This window comes from Gallus gallus, chromosome 26 (genome assembly GCF_016699485.2).
Source record: "Gallus gallus isolate bGalGal1 chromosome 26, bGalGal1.mat.broiler.GRCg7b, whole genome shotgun sequence".
NCBI lineage: Eukaryota > Metazoa > Chordata > Aves > Galliformes > Phasianidae > Gallus > Gallus gallus.
Genome location: NC_052557.1, coordinates 2,428,198 through 2,449,710, shown reverse-complemented (window position 1 = coordinate 2,449,710; position 21,513 = coordinate 2,428,198). Strand labels below are relative to the sequence as shown.

The 21,513-nt window shown below is 48.6% G+C and overlaps 1 protein-coding gene across 14 annotated transcripts in view; it reads right to left on the bottom strand.

Moving 5' to 3' along the window:
* Positions 1-21,513, bottom strand: part of SRGAP2 (SLIT-ROBO Rho GTPase activating protein 2) — an 84,246-nt gene that overhangs the window by 59,358 nt on the left and 3,375 nt on the right. For 8 of the 14 annotated variants that reach the window (XM_004934954.5, XM_004934955.5, XM_025143891.3 and 5 more), the window contains one exon: positions 958-1,150. In XM_004934954.5, the coding sequence (XP_004935011.1) occupies positions 958-1,150 (193 nt within the window). Of the gene's footprint in view, positions 1-957; positions 1,151-1,713; positions 1,855-7,134; positions 7,257-11,430; positions 11,615-11,930; positions 18,829-21,513 lie in introns of those variants that run through there. The other 6 variants (XM_025143889.3, XM_025143890.3, XM_025143895.3 and 3 more) reach the window with 3 other exon arrangements.

Here is a 21,513-nt window from a genome sequence, read left to right as displayed (position 1 = left end):
AACAGTTAAGGGATTTGAGGACAAACAGCTCAAAGGGTGAGTGAGGAACAATAGAAATCTGCATTTTTGATGGGAAGCTTCATAAATGAAGTCAAAAACAAAAAGCTAGCGGGTTGGACATGTATGCTTTAGACCATCACTTTCTACAGGTATGCAGAATAACTCTTCTCTGCTTCTCAAATGGCTGCACTTAAGAGTCATGCTCTCCAGGCAGTGTAGCACAATGTCCATCCTAAATGAGAACTAAACAGATGACAAAGCTGTGCAGAAAGTAAACTAAAGCTGCACAGAACGGAAGCTGAAATGGTGCCCACTGAGTGCTTTTTGCAAGAAGGGCCGTAGTTGGAAGGGAAAGCTGATCTCCCCCACGCCCCCACACAGCAACAACAACAACAACACAGAGATGAGGGCCCAGCCCAGCAGTGCAGGATGCAGCCAGGGAACAGAGTGGAGCTCAGTGACTCATGGCCAGGGCTGCTTGCTCACACTCAGTGCCACAGAACCACATCCGCCACTCATTGATCATCCAACCCAAGTTGCTGAATGGGAGCAGCCACAGCAAGATGACCAGACCTACCTGCAAATAGCACTTCAAGCAGGTGAGGCAACTGCTGTGACAGAGACTGAAGGAAATCCCAGTTCTCTGCACCAAATGTGGCATAGAACCTTGCCTGCCTTTCCAAGAAAATGCCTCCTTTTCAGACTGTGCCAATTTTTTTACCATTCCATTCCTTGCAGACAACTTACGACTTAGAAGGAGATGCTGAAATGAACCCAGCAAGCAGGCCATGCATTAACTTGAAATAGGTTCTGTGTTCATCATGAAGTTGGGAAACACTGACATTCACAGCCATGCTGACACCGACACTCACTGCATCAGCTCACTTCTTGCATTCCTACACTTGCAACACATTTAGAAGGAAAAACAGAACAAAAATGAAAAGGCAAATACTCTACTTGAATTGCTGGTCTTTGGTGCTCCTAGTTTTAGCCAGGAATCTCTCAGCCAACTTCTCCAAATTCCTCGAGTAATCCATCTCAATCTCTGCCTTCTTGCGGAAGAAATCCTGCAAGTCCTGCAGTAATTGGACCCGGAGCTCACACTGCTGGTCAAGGCATTTCAGCTGCTCTACCAACTGGGCACGGATCTCTGTAACAAACAAAAGCACTTGAGATTAAACAAAATCCCATTAAACGCCATCAAAACTCTCTAGTAAAATACAGTCAAAACACACTCCCTCATTAACAATACGTCAGCAAAGCTCCGTTATGATTAACTCCATGCTCAGGCAGGAAATGACTGCATTGCCCCCGGGGTGCAGCAGGAACAGGGCAGGCTGCAGTGCACAGACCCACGGGCAGAGCTGCACTGCTGGGAGCACAGAGGCTGCAAAGCTCCAAGTGCACTTCTGGCATTCAGAAGTCACTGTCTAAAAATGCACTGCGACTAAAAGACCGTAAAGAAGTAACACAGACAAGTGTTAATGTGATTATTATACGTAATTATTCCCGAAGACAGCTTTTGTATTTACACTGCATTTTAGCTGCTGCTTGCAGAATGTGTCACAAACATGGCAGCCTCCCTCCAGGACATTATGGACACTCAGGGAATGGGTGAGGCCATTTCCCCACAGTCCAACAGGGCAACAGAACATAGAAATGCATCAACCCAAAAACACGGAGACATTCAGCGCTGCAGCTGGGAGGGCTTACCTTCAGAAGGCAATAAACTCAGCATGAAAATAATAAAGTAGGCACTTTGAGCACTCAAACATCAGAGCTGCCCGCTGCAGCCGGACAGTTGCTGTGCTCTGCCCGGAGTTCAGAGATGTGCCGTTCCAACCTGAACTCAATGAGCAATAAAACTGGGAAGTGGAGCCCTCGGGCCCTCCCAACACACAGCTCTGCTTCTGTCCACACATCACAGCTGCAGCACAACTGCGTCAGCACAACCAGAGATGGGGAAGTATCGTTTTCCAAACTCAACTTTTTAATCAACATCTTTATCACTGATGCCCCTGCAGGGCCAGCCGGCCCTTTGGCCAAGCGAGCCCCATCCCATGAGCACCCCTCTCTGCCATGCCTATCTGCTGCCTTGAGCTGTGCTCACATCTGCAGGAACAAACAGCTTCAGAGGGTTGGGGATTGCTAGCAAAGAAAGCACGCATCTTTATTTTAGGGACTCGAAAACCCAAAACACGTGTATACAAACACAGCTCCTCGGCAGGCTTGCCAAAAAGCGATCTGCAAGAATGTGGGATGTCCAAGCTCAAAGATGACCTCTCTTAGCACTGCAATTAGTGCGGACCACTTCTGAGAGCACGTGGAAAGAACACAGGGCAGCAAAGTGACAGCAGAGGAATAAACCCATGGGCAAAGCTGGTCAATGCCAACTTCACCCCGGGGAGAGGATCTCAGAGAACAGGAAACTTCTGTCTTTTCATCAGGAAACACGGCTACAAGCAAATACATGAGCCTGAGTTGTCCACATACTTCTTTAATCAGAACCACTGCAGCAATGTGTGTCCCTCCAGGCTGCATTCCCAGCACACACTGCTGCTCCTCCCACCCATCACCCAGCCCCATCCTGACCCCCCAGACCCCCCTCAGATTCCCTATCTCCCCCCTCTTAGAACTTGCAACTGAGAGGTCAGCAGAGCACACTCATTTTAATATGAAAATCAAAATGAAGTCATTGGCTCTCAGGGCAGAGTATTGCACAGGCAGCTCTCCTGCTGCAAGCAGCACGGACTCATAACCTTTTCCTTCAGCAGCAAATGCACTCTCAGCACTCTCTGTTATCAATAAAGGCGCTGTTTGGGAGGGAAGCAGCGGCTGATGGGGTGCATGGGAACAATCCTCCATTCAGCTGCAGCTGGTGGAGCCTCTGCTGCTGCCGGGCAGGGGCAACCTTGCTCATCTTGCAGCATCACTGCCCCATATTTTGCCACACCATAACATCAAGGCAGGAATTTCCTGAGGCTTACTGGGCTTCCTAGAGAATGAAGCACTCGCTTGTTCCCCCACACAAGCAGAGAGGATGGGTTTTTCATGCTGGTGCTGAGCACAGTGCAGGTCCCCCATCACAGCTCCTCCCTGTGTCTGCTATCTTCGAGTTCACTGCTGTTGCATCTTTAACTGGCACAAGTTATTAGCTTAACAGCCACATCAGAACACCCCAAAGCCCTCTACCTCCTTCCCTGCACCCTGCAGGTCACCCTGAGTGACCACTCACAACCGTGGCACAGAGCACAGTGCTGCAGGTCAGGGAGAACCAGGCTTACAGCCCAGCTGTTCTGACTCCCAACGAACCCCCTGCCCTGTGATGCAGCCCTTACTGTGGCATTTCAAACACACGTGCTGCAATTAAAACGTCCCAAGAAGCAAAAGGAAAAAGCTTTCCGTGCCTTTAAAACAAACTGTTTACTCACTCCCATCATCAGATCATAAACTCACCTCAGTCAGAGTACTGTAAAATCCCACACAATTGTTGGGCTTTGTTAATCCTCTCTGCAATTAGCTTTCCGACGTTCCCTGTATGCACCCAGCAAGCATATCTCCTTATTAAAGTATTTACAGACAGAGAGATCTTCTACCTTCCGCATTTCAGTCACATCTGTCATCCTCCACATTTACACCCCCTCCATTAGAAGCCCTACAGCATCTAAAGAACTGATAGGCACAAGTGATACCGCATTTATCATTAGCTAATTGCCTCTGAATTAAACACAGGCACTTAAGCAGTGGTTCCACGATGCAGTTCCATCGGCCCACTTCCGGGGGAAAACTTTGTGCTGTATAATCCGAGCTTTGCTTTCTGCTGTGCACAACACCTTCCCTGCACACAGGATGATCCCAGCACACCACTGACTGCTAAGCCTCCGAGCTCCCACCCAGCAGCAGGGAGGACGGAATGGAGCAAAATGCTTTGCCAGCACTGAGCACCGAAAACACATCCCATAGTAATCCAAGAACTGCACTTTGAAGTGGAAATGCCAAGAGGAGGACATGCAGCTTTAGCTCAGGGCCAGAGCCAGGAGGGAGGTTCAGGCTCACAGTCCTATTAAAAACTGCCTGCCTTGGAAAAAGGTAAACTTCCCTTTACAACGGGACGTCCATGACTCATTGGAGAATTACTGACATTGGGTAAGGCACGTTATGACTGCAGAGGGGCTCTTGTCACACACATGTGCAACAGTTACAGGCATCAGTCACTGAAATTCTTTCTAATACAGTGGCGACGTTTGGAGGTATGAGATGAATGCAGGAAGCACTGCAGCAGTGAAGTCAAAGAAGAGGTTACGAGACGTGCCTGCGAGCAAAAAGCAAGGCAGGCTTTGGGTCCCTGAGAACTACCAAGAACACTCATCTCTCCTCTGCATACCTCCATCCTAATGTATTTGCATCACTAATTACTCAGGTCTACCAGTTCTGTCCCAGACACAACAACATCACCCCAAGGAGCCATGCAGCTCACACTGCCCACACTCAACCCACCTGCTTGCTGTCTCACTCACAGCTGGGACATCTTTAAGTGTTCTTCAGCTAAAGCCCCACTGAATGAGCAAACCTATGTATTTGTTCTCCATACCTGTAGATAAAACCTGCTTATGCTTTCTGCATGCCAGAGAAAGTCTTACAGACAAGCAGTAGAACCACAGCACTAGTCTGCAGCGTGGATTTCTAGGATGTAAGAACTAAATCACATTGACACAGGGACCATTAGCATAAGCAAGCCCAACGCAGAGACATCACTTTGCATCCCCAGCGCTCAGAACTTGACTCCTGCTGACAAACCCTTTGCAGCCTCCAGCCCTGAGCACCCACAGACTGCTATGGAGCAACTGGAAATAACGTGTCCTCCAAGCAGCTTCCTAACAGCTCTTTGTGCTGCTCGCTCTCATGCACAGTGACGGATCCAGCGCTGCAGGGACGGCCAAAGACTTGCTGGATGCTGTTAATGTATGGGATGAGTCGTCTGGACAGCCAAGCAGCAGCACACGGCTTGAGATGTTTTAAATGTGGCTCAGCGAATGCTTTCACAGCGACAGATTTTTATCAGCAGCTCACACAGATCTATCAGAGCCACAATTAAATTCTGTTCTGCTCAGCTGTCTGCAGGAAGCGGAATAATCACATCAGAGCCGTGGGTTCTTCACCAAAGACGTGGCTGGGGGGCAGGGGCTCCCAGGGGCACGGGCTGTCCCGGAGCACACAGCATCCCTGTGAAGCACGGCTTCCTTCCTTTCATCTGCTCCATAAGGACATCCGCTGCTCTACGAGCTGCACTTCCAATAAGCACAGGCAGGGCAGAGTGACACTGGAAATAATTAATGTTGGCTGACGGTTTCAAAGCCCACAGACAGCCCAGTTATTTGAACAGCTCACAGTTCAGAAGTCACCATCGGAGCATCTCACACTGAGCTGTGCTGCACAAAGAGAGAAGGAATTGCACCATCCCTGGGCATGGGTACCATGCAGAGCACACTGCACAGCCCCGAGCATCTCCATGGGGCACAGCTGGGGGAACAGCTCTGTCCACAGCCCCACATTGGACAGCGCTGGCAATCCTAAGCAGAGCTTGGCCTTTGACACCTTTACTTGAGCACATCACATTTTGCATCTTTGTCCCGTTTAAACCAAGTGTGCTTTCCTTGCACGCACTGCGGTGCACAGTTCAGGTTTTGGTCTTAACCCAGAATTGAAATGATCACCACTGGGTGAAAGACACACTATATACACACCACTATTTAACATTTTAAACATCGTAAGAGAGCTACAAGAGAAAGAAACATCAAGCCCAAGGACGGCTCATGAGCAGTGCCCACCCTGGGCTTCCCCATGGGCTGTGAGAATTCACCAGATCCATCAGAAGGTGTGGGAAACTCATTTAATTCATTTGCAAGCAATGAGCGGGCTGGGCGTGGGGAGAGGAGGGAGGAGAGCCAGGGACTCATGGCTCTGAGTTTCAAAACAGAAAGCCATTTAAATGAAGAATGTTGCACAGCCGTGTCTCAGGCTGCACAAAGCAAGTTAAATTCCTGCGTAAAAGGGAGAGGCTGGCACTTGCTTTCAACAGAAACATCTATTTATGCTAGAATGGAAATCCAGCAGGAGGAGAACAGCAAAACAGGTCTGGAAGACAAAAGCAGAGTTAAGATGCTGCCACTTCTTTGGCAAAGCACCCAGACTCGCTATTTGGGAATGCCAGAGACTGTGCATGAGGGCTGCTGGACACTGCTCTGCGTTGGAACCGTTTGGTTCAAAATGAGGACAGTGTGCCCTGGTGAGCTGTATTTTGCTCAGATGGTCAAGAATCAGAATATGACTGCTCAAAAGCAAAGTTAAGAGAGACTCTCCATCCCTTCCACACACAGCCCTGCCCCATCCTTTCATACGCCCACCTCCAGGGTTGGGTATCAAAGAGGAGCAACCAATTCCCATGCCAAATGCTCCTACTTTTACAACTACTTACACTTGTAGCTCATTTTCTCCAATTACAAAGCTACCGAAGCCCACCTGGCAGAGCTCTGTGGATATTTGGTGGCCATAAAGGTAAAGCAGCACACAGGGGCTGCTAAAGCATCACTGCCCATCCCTACAGCGCTGTGCAGCTGCGGGCAGAATGCTCTGCAAAAATTCCTCCCAGTTACATGGGGGCATTCCATGTAAAGCAAAGCTAGGTGCATTTCTCAAGTCAATAAAATTGCTGGAACATGAGTGGCAATTAATGAGCTATGTTTTAATCTCCGCAATAAAAGGAAAATCCTTGGGTGAATTATGTCATATATTTAGAGATACAAACAGAATGATTAATGCCGGCGTCTCATTTAATTTCACCTCAGGATTCCTTCCCCTCCCTCTCCTCTTTGGTAGCAAACAGATTAACATGCATAAATGATCAAGAAATAAATGAAGAGGAACAGAAAGGGACGTGCGAGCGCTTCGAGCTCCGTAACAGCATAGAGCCAACACCCAGCAGGAGCACAGCGATGGTTTTCAGTGCCACCAGCCTCTCTTATCTCCTGATATCCTAAAGAACCAACACTCAGAAACTCTCTTACAGATAGGAAAGCAAAGGGGATGAGGTCCAGCTCATCAACCAGCATGCAGTGACATCAGACCCGCACCCACCTGTGCGCCGGAGCGGTGCGGTGCCCAGGGACACGTTGGGCCAGCAGCCCCGTGGCCTGGGGGACAGCACCATGGTGAGCATCCGAGGGAGCCACAGCCTGCACAGAGCAGGGTGGGTGGACAGAAGGAGGGACAGACGGACAACTCAACACCGTGAGTCAAGCACAGCCCAGTGGCAGCGCCAGCCCGCCTCCCAGCCAGCCCTGTGCGTGCTTTGGGGAGCTCTGGGGAGCCATTAATTAACCATGAGCGTTCCAGGAGAGGTGAATAATGAGCATCGTGGGAGATGAGTTCAGGGAGATCAAAAAGGCCCACGTGGTGACCCGAGGTGGCCGTGGGCACAAGGAACTGTGCTGATCACCTCCTGATCCCTGGGCACAGGAGCCATTACGAGGCCCACTGCACCCAGTCTAAGCCACACACCCTTAAAATGGCACAACACCTTATGGTAAATCCATCTTAACTGTTTACACCAGAAATTAAATGGGAGCGCTGTTTCTAACCTGCCTTTAGCATGGCTAATAAGCAGAAGATACAAACCTAATTTAAAACCACCAAAGAAGGTTATGCAAAAATTTTACTCCTGTCTCTCTGCTGCTCAGTCCTTGCTCACATTCATAAGTTTAGCCCAGGAATGCTCAATGAAAGCAAAGGCAGCACAGGCAGGCGTCCCCAGTGCAATCATAGGACAGGGAAGAAATTCCATTAGAGCCATAAATATTCAGCAGCGTACGTGAAGGACTGCCATGCAGAGGAACTCGCATCTTGATCCACAGCACCTCTTGTAAAGATGCAAAATGAGTATTTGACAGAGCCTGCAGAGCACGAATTATGTGAATCATCGTTTTTCTATCAGTTCTTTGTCAGCTGTAGCAACACCCATTCATCAGCGCAATTCAGAGCAGGGCAGGAACAAGGAGATGCTGGCTTTCCATACGCCTTCATCACAAAGCTGGCACCCAAAACTCACGTCCTCCTCCTCTGGAACTTAAAGAAGGTTCTACCTACTATTACGTACAGTTGCAAATTTGTGCAAAAGAAGTTAAATACAAACGTTCACCTGAGAAGCTGTCCCAGCTGTCCCCTGCTCCCCTCTGCAGAAACCTCTACTGCCCAAAAAAAGGGTTTTCCAAAGACACACGGATGCAACAGAGCAGACAGATTGCAGCTACTCATTAAGACGATCACAAATATATACAATTAGTAGCGGAATGCAAGAAAGCAAAACCACAAAACATTTCTGGTGCATCTTTGAAGCAACTGTAGGCTGAGCGTGGCGGGTAAGCCAGGTGCTCATCCAGATCCCAGCACCGATCACAGCACCAAACAGCAGCACCCAGCTGCAAGAACACATTCAGCAGCATTAAAAAGCTGCCCAATGATGTCCTTCTGCCATTGAGAAATCCCGTGGGCCTTTTTCCATCATCAGGCAGGTGGGATCGGGGCAGAGGGAGGTGAGAACACTGCTTTTGGAAGCCCAGACAGCTCATATAGAGTCATTAAGGTTGGAAAAGACCACTGAGATGACCAAGTCCAACCACTGACCGTCACCACACCATTAACCACAGCCCTGTACCTGCAGCCCAGCAGGCAACGAGCTCCATTTTTCATCTGCTTAATGCAATGCCACGGAAACAATTCAGTCCCCAGAAAATGCATGCAAAAAAAAGAAGATTTATAAGATTTATTAAAACCATTTGGGCAGGAGGAAACCAAAGCACACGTAACCCATTCACTGTTGGGACTGCGATCCTGGGTGTGACTTATTTACCCTTCTATTTGAAGCGGCAGCGATCTGCCAAGACGAGCTGCTGAAAAAGCCCCATAGAGCAGAAGCCAAAGTCAACATGGGAGGCAGGAGCTGAGCCTTTGCCTTCAGCTCTTCTGCCAGGCCTCGTTAAAAGGAATGTTTATGTTGGTTTGTTTACCAGGGAACTTAAAAAAAACACACCCAATAAAACGCAAACAAACAGCCCAGCACTGAAATACTAGAAATAGCCGGAAGGTGATTAAGTGCCAGCTATTTCAGAGGCCTGGCATGCTCCATTTCAGTGCACACTCCGGTTCCTTTGAGACATCTCACCATCTTCCCTTCAAAAACCAACCAAAAAGATGAAGACAAAAAGCAGAAAAGCACCACTTTGAATGATGGGGAGGAAGCATCCCTGCAATGCCATGCGGTACTCAGCCCTGGTGTGACAGCCAGCACTGCTGCACTGCCTGATCCAAGCACCAGAGATGAGGCTCTCATTGGTTACTTATATTTTTTTAAGCAGGAATACTTAAGAAGAACCTGTGGTAGGAAGGTCTATAACAACAGCCCTTAACTGCCTCAGCAATACAGAGTAAGAATGTCAACGTTGCAGTAAAAACTCCACTGATAAAGTTGCACGTGTGCCCTTCAATAAACCCCACTGCTGGCAACACCTCAGGTAATGTATAGAATCCAATACTGCCATCCTTGAATTATGAATTATGGGTGGATAGTGATAGGACAAGGGGGAATGCTCTTAAACTGAGATGGGGAGGTTTAGGTTGGATACTAGGAGGAAGTTTTTCACCCAGAGGTGGTGACGCACTGAACAGGTTGCCCAAGGAGGCTGTGGATGCCCCATCCCTGCAGGCATTCAAGGCCAGGCTGGATGTGGCTCTGGGCAGCCTGGGCTGCTGGTCCAGATCATTGTGGTCTTTTTCAACCCAGGCCATTTTGGGATTCTATGATTTTGACCTTCAAAACCAGAAGAACCTTTTCCCTCTTCTTCTGTGTTGTCTTTCGTTGCTTTACCAGTTGTAGCTTTCTGACATAAATGACCCAGATGTGTAATGAGCAATAAAAGAAACTGAAATGTATTGATAACCATAGAATCATAGAATGGCCTGGGTTGAAAAGGACCCCAATGCTCATCAGTTCCAACCCCCTGCTATGTGCAGTGTTGCCAACCAGCAGCCCAGGCTGCCCAGAGCCACATCCAGCCTGGCCTTGAATGCCTGCAGGGATGGGGCATCCACAGCCTCCTTGGGCAGCCTGTTCAGTGCGTCACCACCTCTGGGTGAAAAATTACACATACTAAAAAAATATCTGTAAAACAAATGTATAGAGATACGTATATAAGTGTATATAGATACACATACAGCAACTGATACAGGAACAAAGAGCCATTCCCATTTCACATTTCCTTATGCCATTTGCCAAAGGATGCTCAGCTGAAGTCAGCAGAACTTCCCAGTGCTCCCCAATTACTGCCTCCAACTCAGAGCAAACCGTGACAGCTTCACATTCGCTTCTACATTTCATTTTTATGGCACCGCAACATCTGCAGAGGATGCTGTAATTAAAAGAAGGAATAAAATTAAGTTTTTAAAAAATATGGATGCAAGTCAGCTGGTTTGCCTGAAGAAAATGGATATACAGCAAGTGAGTACAGATGGTCTTCAGCAAGAGCAGTCAGCAAACTGTAACCTCCTGAACTCAACATCACTGCAACTGCAGAAGTGCCATTGTGAGGTGGTTCTGCATTCCTGGCTTGCACGTCCAGCTCGTCATCTCCTTCTAAACACAGCCCAGGAACTATTGATTGATTGGCTTGACATCCTTCAAATGCAATGTGAAGACAGATGGATAAATCCCAGCTTTCCACCTCACCTGACCTGAAAAACTCCATTTTTACACTCGGTGACATTGCAGCACTATTGTGCATCCTCACACAGGCAGCACACAGATGACCTGAACTGAAACAACACCACGCAACAGCACTGCCCAGCAATGCAAACAGCCTTCCTCAAACACAGGAGCCTGCTGAGGAAAAGACAGCAGTGCCTGGGGACAGCAGCACCACAACACGGCAGATGCGCTCTGCTGCTCACCCAACACTCCACCCCAAGCATTCATTTTTGCTGTGCCACACGTTGCTGTTTCAAATGTAATGCCGTGCTTTCCTGGATTTCACAACTGATTTAAAAATAGAATGAACAGAAGATTCTTTCCTCAAAAGGTTTCGGTTCCCTCTTTTCAAGAGCTTCATCAACCCCTCCTGGTGCAACGTGGTCCGACCTCCAGCTGCCATCAGCCACCACTGCATCATTAAACCCTTGGGGTTTAATGCCCCATCCTCATGAGCCATATAGAATGCACACCAAAACAAGACAGGACACAGAACGGGTGGAAAACCAGACCAAGATTTCAGTCTGAACAAGGAAAAGAGCTATTAAAACTATATTCAAATACCAAAAGGGCACTTGGTGCTGAGGGAGGGTCGGGGTCGGTTATCAGGTCCCAGAGGCATCGCTTCAGCTCACCCAGAAGGACGCAGCAATGTCCAACACATGCATCATACATGAAATCTGACTGTGGAAGTGCCAGGAAGCGCTCTGCTCCATTTGCATTGCTGCTGGTTGTTCTGCTGATGCTCGGGAAGGTGAAGGAGGAAAGGCACTCCAGCAGCACGTTGTGAAGAACACCACGCAGTTGTCCATCTACAGCCTGCAGTAAGATTTATGTTGCTATATAAACATTTAAGCACTCCCTCTGGCCCACATGTGCCCCTCAGCCCCCTCCCCAGCAATGCAGCAGCAGGTCACAACCTCCTGTTTGCAGGCCTGAGCCTCCTTTTGCAAACACTGATCAAGTAGGAACTGAGACAGACGTACTCAGAGTTCCTATCTGTCTCATCTCTGCAGACTGTCACCTTCCAAGCACTCCATGGGGAAGGTGTGCACTGTCTGCTACGCAGTCAGAAGCGTTACCCCAAGGAAGCAGAACTTGCAAATCAGCTTCAAAAGCCATTTTCACTTCTAACCTCCAGCAAAGAAAACGAGCAAGAGGTCTCCACCAAGAAGTGCAAGAAAGGACCTCTGGCTCCGGGATGACAAACAGCTCAGAGGCCACACAGCTCTATGGCTTCTCATTCCGGCTATTGTCAGCTAATAATAGAACCACAGAGCCCACACAGCCCCGCAGCCGCCGCATTGTGCGCTCGCTATCCACGTTTCCATCTGAGAGCTATTTAAAGTGTCAAACGAGCAAGTTTCTCTTTGAATGTCAGCTCAATACGGGAAGTCAGGGCTAGCACAGCTTGCAGCATCACTGCACTCTCCAAGGCTGCCTGCTAATTACGCAGCACAGAGTCAGTCTTGCATGGAAGCCGTGGCCACAACGCTGCTCCTGCATGGCCATCACCGCAGCGTCCGGTTTTGGAACACCCATGGCACATGCAGAGCCATTGAATAACCTGGGTGAGAAGGGAGATTGTACACTGAATTGCTTTCATAGAGTAAATATTATCTCCATTCCTGGCTGGTGTACCTGTAGTAAGCTGGCAACTCAGTAGTTCTCTATTGAATTACACGGAGATATCCGTAGAAGTAAAAGAACAGCACCAAGCTGCTGCTTCAGTGCTCGTCCTGTGCTGATGATGAGGACAGGCACTCAGCAGCCGTGTGCTGCTTTCCAAGAAGCAGGCAGCAGGAACCTCCATGTGGGTTCCCAATCCCTCACACAGCACATGCCTTTCCCCTGGGACACTGCCCGCCTCTCAGCATGACCTACACTTATTTATGATGTGATGCACCTTCCACAAAATAAAACAACACGCTCACGTTATTTCTGTAAACATTCAAGTTTTGCTACAGAATCGATGCTGGAATATCAGCCTTAAAGAAGCCTGGTAGCTCCTTAGGCCTCAGGAGCCCCAAGCCCTGGCAGTGTTCCTCACCCTGCAGCTCAGTCCTGCCCTGTGACGTCCCCATTGCCACAAACTGGGACTGCGTATGAAGCAGGACTGAAAAAATGATGGTACAAGTCCTCCACGCCGACTTCTCGCTTGCTGAAGTAGATTTCATTTATTCTCAGTCTGCAGATTGCTTAGCATGAACAGAACATTAAAGGAAATATCACCGAGGAACCCCTTGGCAAGCCAAAAAAAGCCAGCTCTCAAAGTGAACCCACTGCTCCCCTGCTCTCCTCCAAGTATTGAGCCCAGTGGAGCTCTGCCCTCACCTACAACAAAGCTGCCAACAGAACTGAGACCGTCCTGTAACCAAACCCAATGACAGCAGTGAAGATGAGAGCAAGTTGTTCTGCTCAGTGCAAACCTGCAGCAGGGAGCAGCTCTCATCCAGAGCCTGCAGAAATGCTGCATGTGGCGGAGCAGAAGAGCTCAAATTAAACCCAAAACAGCCACGTGGGGAAGTGAAGAATAGGCGTATAAAAATACTAACTTAGGTAGTAAAAGAAATGCAGTCTGCACTATTCGTTTACTTAGCCTAACCACACCATTAACCAATTTGCCATCAGTAATAATAGACATTCCCACCATCACCACTATGCAGAGAATATCCGCTCTGTAGAACATGTCAGTATGAACAGCCTAACCTCAAACCAAGCTAAGGCATATAGGAAATGACATCACCACGGAGCCAGGATCCCAACTGTCAGCCCACCCTAACTACTGACACGGCCAAGTGTATTTCTCTTAGCTCCCCGTGCACTTTTCCCCTTCCTTGGATGTGAACGATTGCTTTGTAGCTGTGTCTATTCCAGCCCCAGCTGATAATGAAGATGAGAAAGCCTTGGGATGGCTCAGCAGGGAAGGGCTGCAGGGTGTGCTTCAGCACTGAGCACTCACAGCTGCAGGGAAGTGCCCACCATGCCCCTGTGCAGGAGGCAGTGGGGAGCACCTCTGGCTGTGTTCTCAACTCACCCATCTTTTTGGCAGTTTAAAGGCTTATAAGTTTTAAAGCACAGCCGACATTCAGGATCGTCAGTCCAGCATCTCTGCCAGCGCTGAGGATCGTGTAAGCCCTTAACTCCTAAAAATAAATCAAGGAAACATTCATTCAGACTCATTCCCACTGGAGCAAGAACAACTTTGGAAGAATCACGAAAAACAAAACTGGCATTTAAAAATAGCAAACCTGTTTATTTGCATTCTGAAATTTCAGTGGAGCATCTCTTTTCCCACTCATTCCCAGCCCAATTCCCAGAGGCAGAAGGCAGGGAAGACAGAAAAAAAAAAGAGCAAAAGGAGTCAAGAGAAGGGCTCTGAGTGCTGTCTGGCTGCACTTCAGCTACGTGCCAATACAACTCAGCACTGCACCGTGCCTCACTCCTGGGATTGCTTCTGATTGTTCTTTGCTGGATGAAGAGAGCGGAGGAGCAGAGGAAGCAGCGGCTGCACAGCTGTGCAGGAATACCCTGAGCAACACTTCCACCATGAGCAACACCTCCAACCACACGGGCTGCACTGCCAGACCAAGAGAAGAAAAAAATCCACGACGTTCTCTCGGTGCCTTTTGAGATCTGTAACAGAACCCCATAAATCTCAGCGGGGTTGTTGTTTTAAGGTCATGTCAACTAATTGGCTGCCCTTTTAATCCCTGCACCTCCTCGCAGTCTGCTCTGAACACAGCACGGCTCCTCTGCGTCTTCTGGATCTTGGATATGAACGATGCTGCCCAACACCTCAAGCAAGGACATGAAGCAACATTGCCACCACCACATTGGGCTGCATGAACACTGAAAAAACAGAAGTCAATGGACTCTTTACTGCAGATGCGTGCAGCTTCCACCTTCCATCCCCCACCTGCACATCTCCACGCAGCATCTCAAAGCAATCTCCTTGAAAGGAGAAGCATCGCTCTTTCTGAACTGATAAATGTGTTTAAATAGTCAACATATAAATAACTTAGCAAGCACAACTGTAAACCTTTCACAAGATCCAGAATCCCTAACTGAAGGTAACACCAAACCAACAGAGCTTTCATCCCAACCACAGCAGCCGGTCCTTCTCCTCTGGGTTTGGAGGAGGGTGTGCCACGAGGAACTATTTGCATGAATCCTAATCAGAAAACCACGGGGATGATGCTGGGGAGCTGGAAAAGGCAACAGAGTACGGAGAAAATTACAGCTGCTCTGCCAGCTTACAGCAAGTACTCATTACAGAGCTTCGCCACTTACAGATGCTGCTCTTGGAGGAACCCACGGCAGCAGGAAAGCACAGCAGCACTGCACACTCCTTGGGCTGGGTCTGGTGACCACCAGCTCCTTCCCACGATACCAACAGAGCCCTCCTCCCTCGAGGATCGCGGCACTGTGATGTTCCTGCCATGGGTGCTCCCTCAGACCCAGCCACGAATTCATTGCTCGCTGCTTTCAGCACATAAAAGACGAATCCACCGATAGGGATTTTCCACCCAGCCCAACTCTGGGATTTCTTCCCTTGGTTTACATGCAAGGCTCAGCCCCACCTGCCCCCAGGGCACTTAGAGACACATTTTCTGGAGAGAGAAAGAGAGATGAAAGGCATTTCAGCAGCAGAGGGATGCACCAAGCTCCTTACAGCTATTAGGTTCATTCTGATGGATGTAGGGGGGAGAAGAGATAATTCGATTTAAAGCAGGGAAGCCTCTGATTAACCACAAACTACTAATGCCCCAGCTTTGATTAAAGCAATACACAGTTAAGCCTCCGCCAGCAGCTGCGTGCTGCCTGCCCTCCGCTTCTCCTTTCTATAGCACAACTCATGGAAGAGCCAAAAAAAGAGGTAAAAAAAAAAAAACAAAACACAAATAGAAACAAAACAGAACAAGAAGTATCCAGATCTTTCAGACACTCAGCTCCAGGGGGAAAACATAAGAGCACATTTTCATTCATTGCAAGCTCAGTTTCCATCCAAACATCGTTACGATATCCTGTGACCTTTGCAGCATTGCAATTGTTCCTCCCTTTATGGAGCAATGAAACTCGTGCCCCCTCCCTTTTCCAGCTGCACGCTTCTGGGCTGGCTGCTGGCAGTGCCTCTGTTGGTGTTTCAGCATCCTCCTGCAGTGCCATGGGCCACTCCTGCAGCACCGATACGGGAACTGCAGCAACCAGCAGTGCAGATATTGGTGGAGTGCTGATTAAATGGGACGAATCAGGCCTCTCTTTTCAACAGATAGAAAGAACACAAAGCTAGGAAGAGTTATTTTCATTAAAGAGACCAAAGCAAGAATAGGCTCCTTTCCAAAACCACTTCATAGAGACATTCATTTATTAAGTTTCTGGATAGCTGGTTATTGAACGCAGGGGAAAAGCCTCCGTGGTGCTGCTCTGTGCTCGTACAGTTCATAAAATATTTAGCATGTTCTGGTTTGTCATTGTTACTCCTTAATACATCCACTGCACGTATCAATCAAAAGGAAACTTCCCTTTTTCACTGCAATAACGGCTGTTTGGGTACAGCTTCTCTGTGCTGAGCTTTCTGAGCACTTCATGTCTATCAGCTACGACTCCTCAGCACAGATCTGCAGCAGTCCCAGTGCTGGAAAGGGCTGCTATTCTCATTTTTTTTTCCTCTGATGGCCCACAGACCCAAATTCCCATCTACTGAAGACAAAACAAATAACATAACTCCATCACCGGCTATGTGAAATGCTGCAGTCAGGAGAGCTCCTCCTAAAAGAAGGCACAGCCACGTTCCATTAAACAGCACTCTGCATGCCCCAGTTCTGCTCTGCAGGCGGATGATATCCAAGAATTGGTTTTCTAGACAGCTCCATTCCGGGTTACTGATCATCATCTCCCAGATGGGTATTCACAGCACCACCAACAGCTTTAGGAGAAGTGAACTCATCACAGTAAGGTACATAAAAGGGCCCTCCCCAGTGAATGGGGATGGGGGGAGGACAGCAAGAGCACCATCCCAGCACGAGCTGGAGTCAAGAGAAGCATTTCATGGAACTGCCCATAACGCCTACCTTTGTAAACTAAATACTATCATAGGAGCATCCTCGAAGACACAACACTGATTTGTGCTGCTGTATCCAAAGCTGATCCAACAGGCATCTTAAATAGGGCCACACTAAGGTGAGGATGCAGGGCTGGCTCACATGGGCTGCCCTTCTCCTCACTGCTTCTCCCAGCTCAGCCCCCACAGCAGCAGGCAGGGTTGTGCTTTACTGCAGCCATACCCAGGCATCCTTTGGCAATTAAAAGATCAGCATTGGTCACATTACCTACAGCATCACTGAGAGCTCTGAGGGCGAGGGAAGCAGTTTGGGGATGGGGAATGGTGAGGATGAGAAACAGCAGTGGTGTGAGGGCTCCTTCTCAGCCTCTCCCTCCTCAGATAGCGCTGCATTAAGGGCTGGGGTGAGGACAGCAGGTCCGATTACCTGGCACAGTTCACCTTACAAAAACATGGCAATGACACAGAAATATTTCAATTGATGGAGGACAGAGCACAACTGATCCGCTTGTTCAGAGCGCAGCTCAGCACTTCCAGGTCTGCCAGAAACAAAACCTGCCTTCCCCAAAAGAAACACTACAGAACATCCTTAAAGGAGGACAGGACAGCTACCCAAAGGCAGCCAGGGACTGATTCCTGGGCAACAACTGCATTACTTTCAGTGGATGCAGCCTGTGAGCACTCCCCATCCATGAATTATGTAGCTCCGTGGCTGACATCTGCAGGAAAACCTTTGCCCAATGACAGCGGTACAAAAACAAACCAGAAAAGCCTTCCCTACTTAAAAGGATGGAAGCCAAAAAGCTCTTCCTGGAAAGTCCTGCAATAAAAAGCAGCCTCCAAATGAGCGGGGCTGACCAAATTACCCTGCTGCAGCACTTCTCTACTGTAGAAGAAAAAAAAAGAAATCTCGGTTTATAGTTAATCTGTTTATTTGGCTCCTTCTCAAGAGCCCAAAAGCTCAGGAGCTGCTTCTGGGCCTCCAGATAAGTCGGCTCCCAGCCTGGTTCAGTTGGTAGCACAGAAATAAATGTGTGTAAAAGTTGTTTTGTGGCTCGCTGACAGCACTCAGAGCTAGGAATGCAGGCACTGCGTTGGCCAACACCTGGAGAGAAAATGTTTGAGGGGGGGAAAAAAAAAGGCTTTTTCAAGGATAGGGGAGAACCTCGCGAGCATTTTGTGACTCCTTTCACATCCAGAACTGCAGAGGAAGTGCTTTATTTATTTATTTGTCCATTCCCAACCCCTCCGGCTTCCTTCCAAGCAGTGCTGATTAACCCTCACAGAACCAACTGAAGGGAAAGCGATGGGGTCAGGAGCTCTAGAGTTTCACACCAGTAGTTATTTTGATGGCAGGAAATAACATTTGACATGGCTCAAATCCATCTGCAGCATCTACTTGGGAAGACACATCAGCTGAGCCTCCCTGACAGTCATTCCAAATGCATGTTGATGGACTTTTACACTCGATTCAAGAGTTTTGCTGACCACTATGCAGAGATTTCTCCAAAACAAGGCTCTGTTCTGCATCCTATAACATCACTATTCTGGAAGAAGAGGAGAAAGGAAGAAGGAATGCAAAATGGACTCCAACTATGGAGCTATTGCAAAGTCAACACCCTTTCTTCCATCTTCTCACACGCTTCTCTCTGTTGGCAAAGCAAATCATCCCCTCCATTCCCAGCAAACCATTGGCAGTATTCAGAGAGAGGACGCCCACGGTGTTGCAGAAGCACAGAAATTCTCAAGAAAGCATAAAATCTGCAAAAGTCATACAAAAATGAATGACATGAAGTAATAAGTAGTGCGTGTAAACTGGGCACGGCGTAATGAAAGCTGCTCGGAAGAACACGTGTTCAAACATACTTTCCATCTCTAAGGTTTGGGCTTTTCACTCTTCGTAAAGACAACTGAAAGTTGGTCAGGCAACTAAGTTCTTCCAAGTCAATTCCAAAACAAGGCAGAACTGCTACACATGAAGAAACAGAAAAGAGAAGTCAAGAGTTTTAACTAAAAGGAAACCACCCCTACGTGTAGCCTTACCACAAAATGAACCATTGAGAGTTAAGGAGAAATGGAGAGGGGCTCTTGCAGTTGGAAGTATGGGAGAAAGATGGATACTACCAGTGAATTCTTGATAGGATCCCCTCCTGGAGTTGCTCTGACAACTCCTTCTGCTTTTGGAAGGAACTGCAACACCTCAGTGCTCGGGGTCAGCTCCAGTCTCTGGCCTTGCACTTGGATTTGCAACAGAGACCCAACCAGGAATTTGGGAAATGAAGAAGCAAGCAGGAAGAAAGAGCATTCTTTCACCTCTTTGTTGCCTTGTTAATAATCCATTAGTAGGAGCTGTGTATAGAACAAAGAAGAACAAACTGTTGCTGCAACATCAAACCCATCGCCCAGCAGCCCCTTCCCCCTCCTGGCAGCCCAGCGCCCAGGGATTAGCACTATCAGGAACTGCACAGAAACAGATGATCCCCAAGCAGTTCCATAGCCAGAGTTTGGAGCAAGTCATTGTTGCACGCAACTGGAATCACTTACACACACAGAGCAGTGATTAACTATAAAAAACCCTTAAAAGGTAGTTTGGCATTCTAAACGCACATGGTAATCCGATGTATACAAACTCAAAATCTCCAAATTTAAGAATATTCCACTGAACCACACCAGGGCACGTGTTGGGAAAGGCACGTGCGTGCAGCACTGAGTCTGTGAGCAGAGTAATGCTGTGTGAGCTTACAGACTGCACAGGAGAAGACCTTACCCATGGAGCACCAACCTCCATCTCCCAGGTGCACAGGTTGAAAGAGTTAGCAATTTGAACCTATTTCCCCAGAAATCAAAAGACAGCTCTACAAATGGCTCCGTCCTATAGCACGGAGAGCACAAACAGAAGAGAACTTCCAACAGCAGGGAGAAATCCTGGCTGCCTTGTTTCAAAGCACCGCCAAGAGCAGCACATCACCCAGCCCTGCTTACCACAGTGTGACCCCACAGCTCTCCCATAGAGAGGAACACAGCTGAGCCCATTGGGGCTCCCCTGGACCAAGCACTGCCTGGCGTTGTGTTGGTGGCCAGAAGACGTGGCTTCCAACTACAGGCGGTGTTCAGGACAAAAGATCACCACCAGTTCTGCACAGTGGAGCTCCCACAAGCTCATAGGCAAAATGGGAGCTTGGAGGGGAACAGCTTGTTTAGTTTTGTTGCTTCCTCGCTTGCCTGAGGAATCGGAGCTCACCTAATCTAGTGCCTGACGTAGTGGTTGGCAGCCCTGCCCTCTGCAGGGTGCTGGGTCCCTTCCAACCCAAGCCTTCCTTCCTGTGATCAAATACACCACTGGAGCCAAAAAAGGAACCAACCTGAAATGGATCAGCAATCTGGGGGTGATTAAAAGAAGTGTCCAGACATCAGAGCGGCACCTGGGGAACTCCCCCCTCTCCCTCTTCTCCCAGCTGGGATGCACTGAGCAGATCCCCCCTCCCCTGCCCAAATGCACCCCGCTATTCCCCACGGCTGCGGGACTGCTGTGAGAAGCGCAGGTGCTGTGAGCTGCCTTTGTCAAGGACAGGAGCAGCTCATGTGCTCCCACTGCATGAAAAACAGAATCAGTATTAAATTCCTGTAGCCCAAACCATGAAGCTATTTACTGGAGCTTTATACAAACTAATTAAATATAATGCTCCCACGGGACGCGAGGAGGAAAAAAAAATAATAATGAAGAATTAAGAGATAAATCACTGACTTTTCTTTCCTCAGCAAATGTACGCTCCAATTGAATACATGAAACCAAAAATCAGTCTGACAGCCCAAATCGCACAGAACCACAGCACAAAGTCATTATCTCTGCTTTACCACAACTTGCAGAAGGGAATCGGGAGAGACAATCCAGACAAGGGGATGAGCTCGAGATATCAAAGGCTCCATATGGAGACGGCAGAATCTCACTTTCCAGCTTCACAGAACTCCCAATCTCTGTGAGCACATGGTACAGGACGTATCAAAGCCATGCTTCCCTCCCCTGCTGACCCCATGTCATCTTGTCAAGAGAATTCCTGCCGCGTGACACGGCCATTTCATAGTTATTCCCCTCCAAGCAGTGATCTCAGTGAGCTCTCACAAGGAGCACAGCCACACTCACACACAGCAGCACGTGGGCACCGGGCAGCACAGCCCCGCGCTGCAGGCTGTGCCCACCAACACTTCGACACAATAGATGTGCAAGGCAGAGGTTTGTCACTGAACTCACAGAAGAGGAGAGCATTGGATCATCACATATCTGAGGTTGGAGGGAGCTCAGGTGGTTGCTGTGGGCTCGGACCTGGTTAGCACGGGCTGCACAAGGATGCTGCGCTGGTACTCACAGCCCACAAAGACATCACGCCTTCCTGGTCACCGCATAAGGAAGAGGTAAATCTTTCCCATCTCCAGAAGCTCATCTCAACCTAACATCACTACCTGCATGCAGAAACCACTGGAAGAATCTCATCCCAAAAAGCAGAGAGCTGGCTGTTGGAAGAAGACCATACCCACAGGTCAAGAGCAAGGGAGAACAAAATCTCCATCAGCATCCCATCCCCCTCATCAGCACCCTGCCCGACCCCCACCCCCCAGGTCAGAATCTACCCCCCCCCCCCCCCCCCTCCCTCCTATC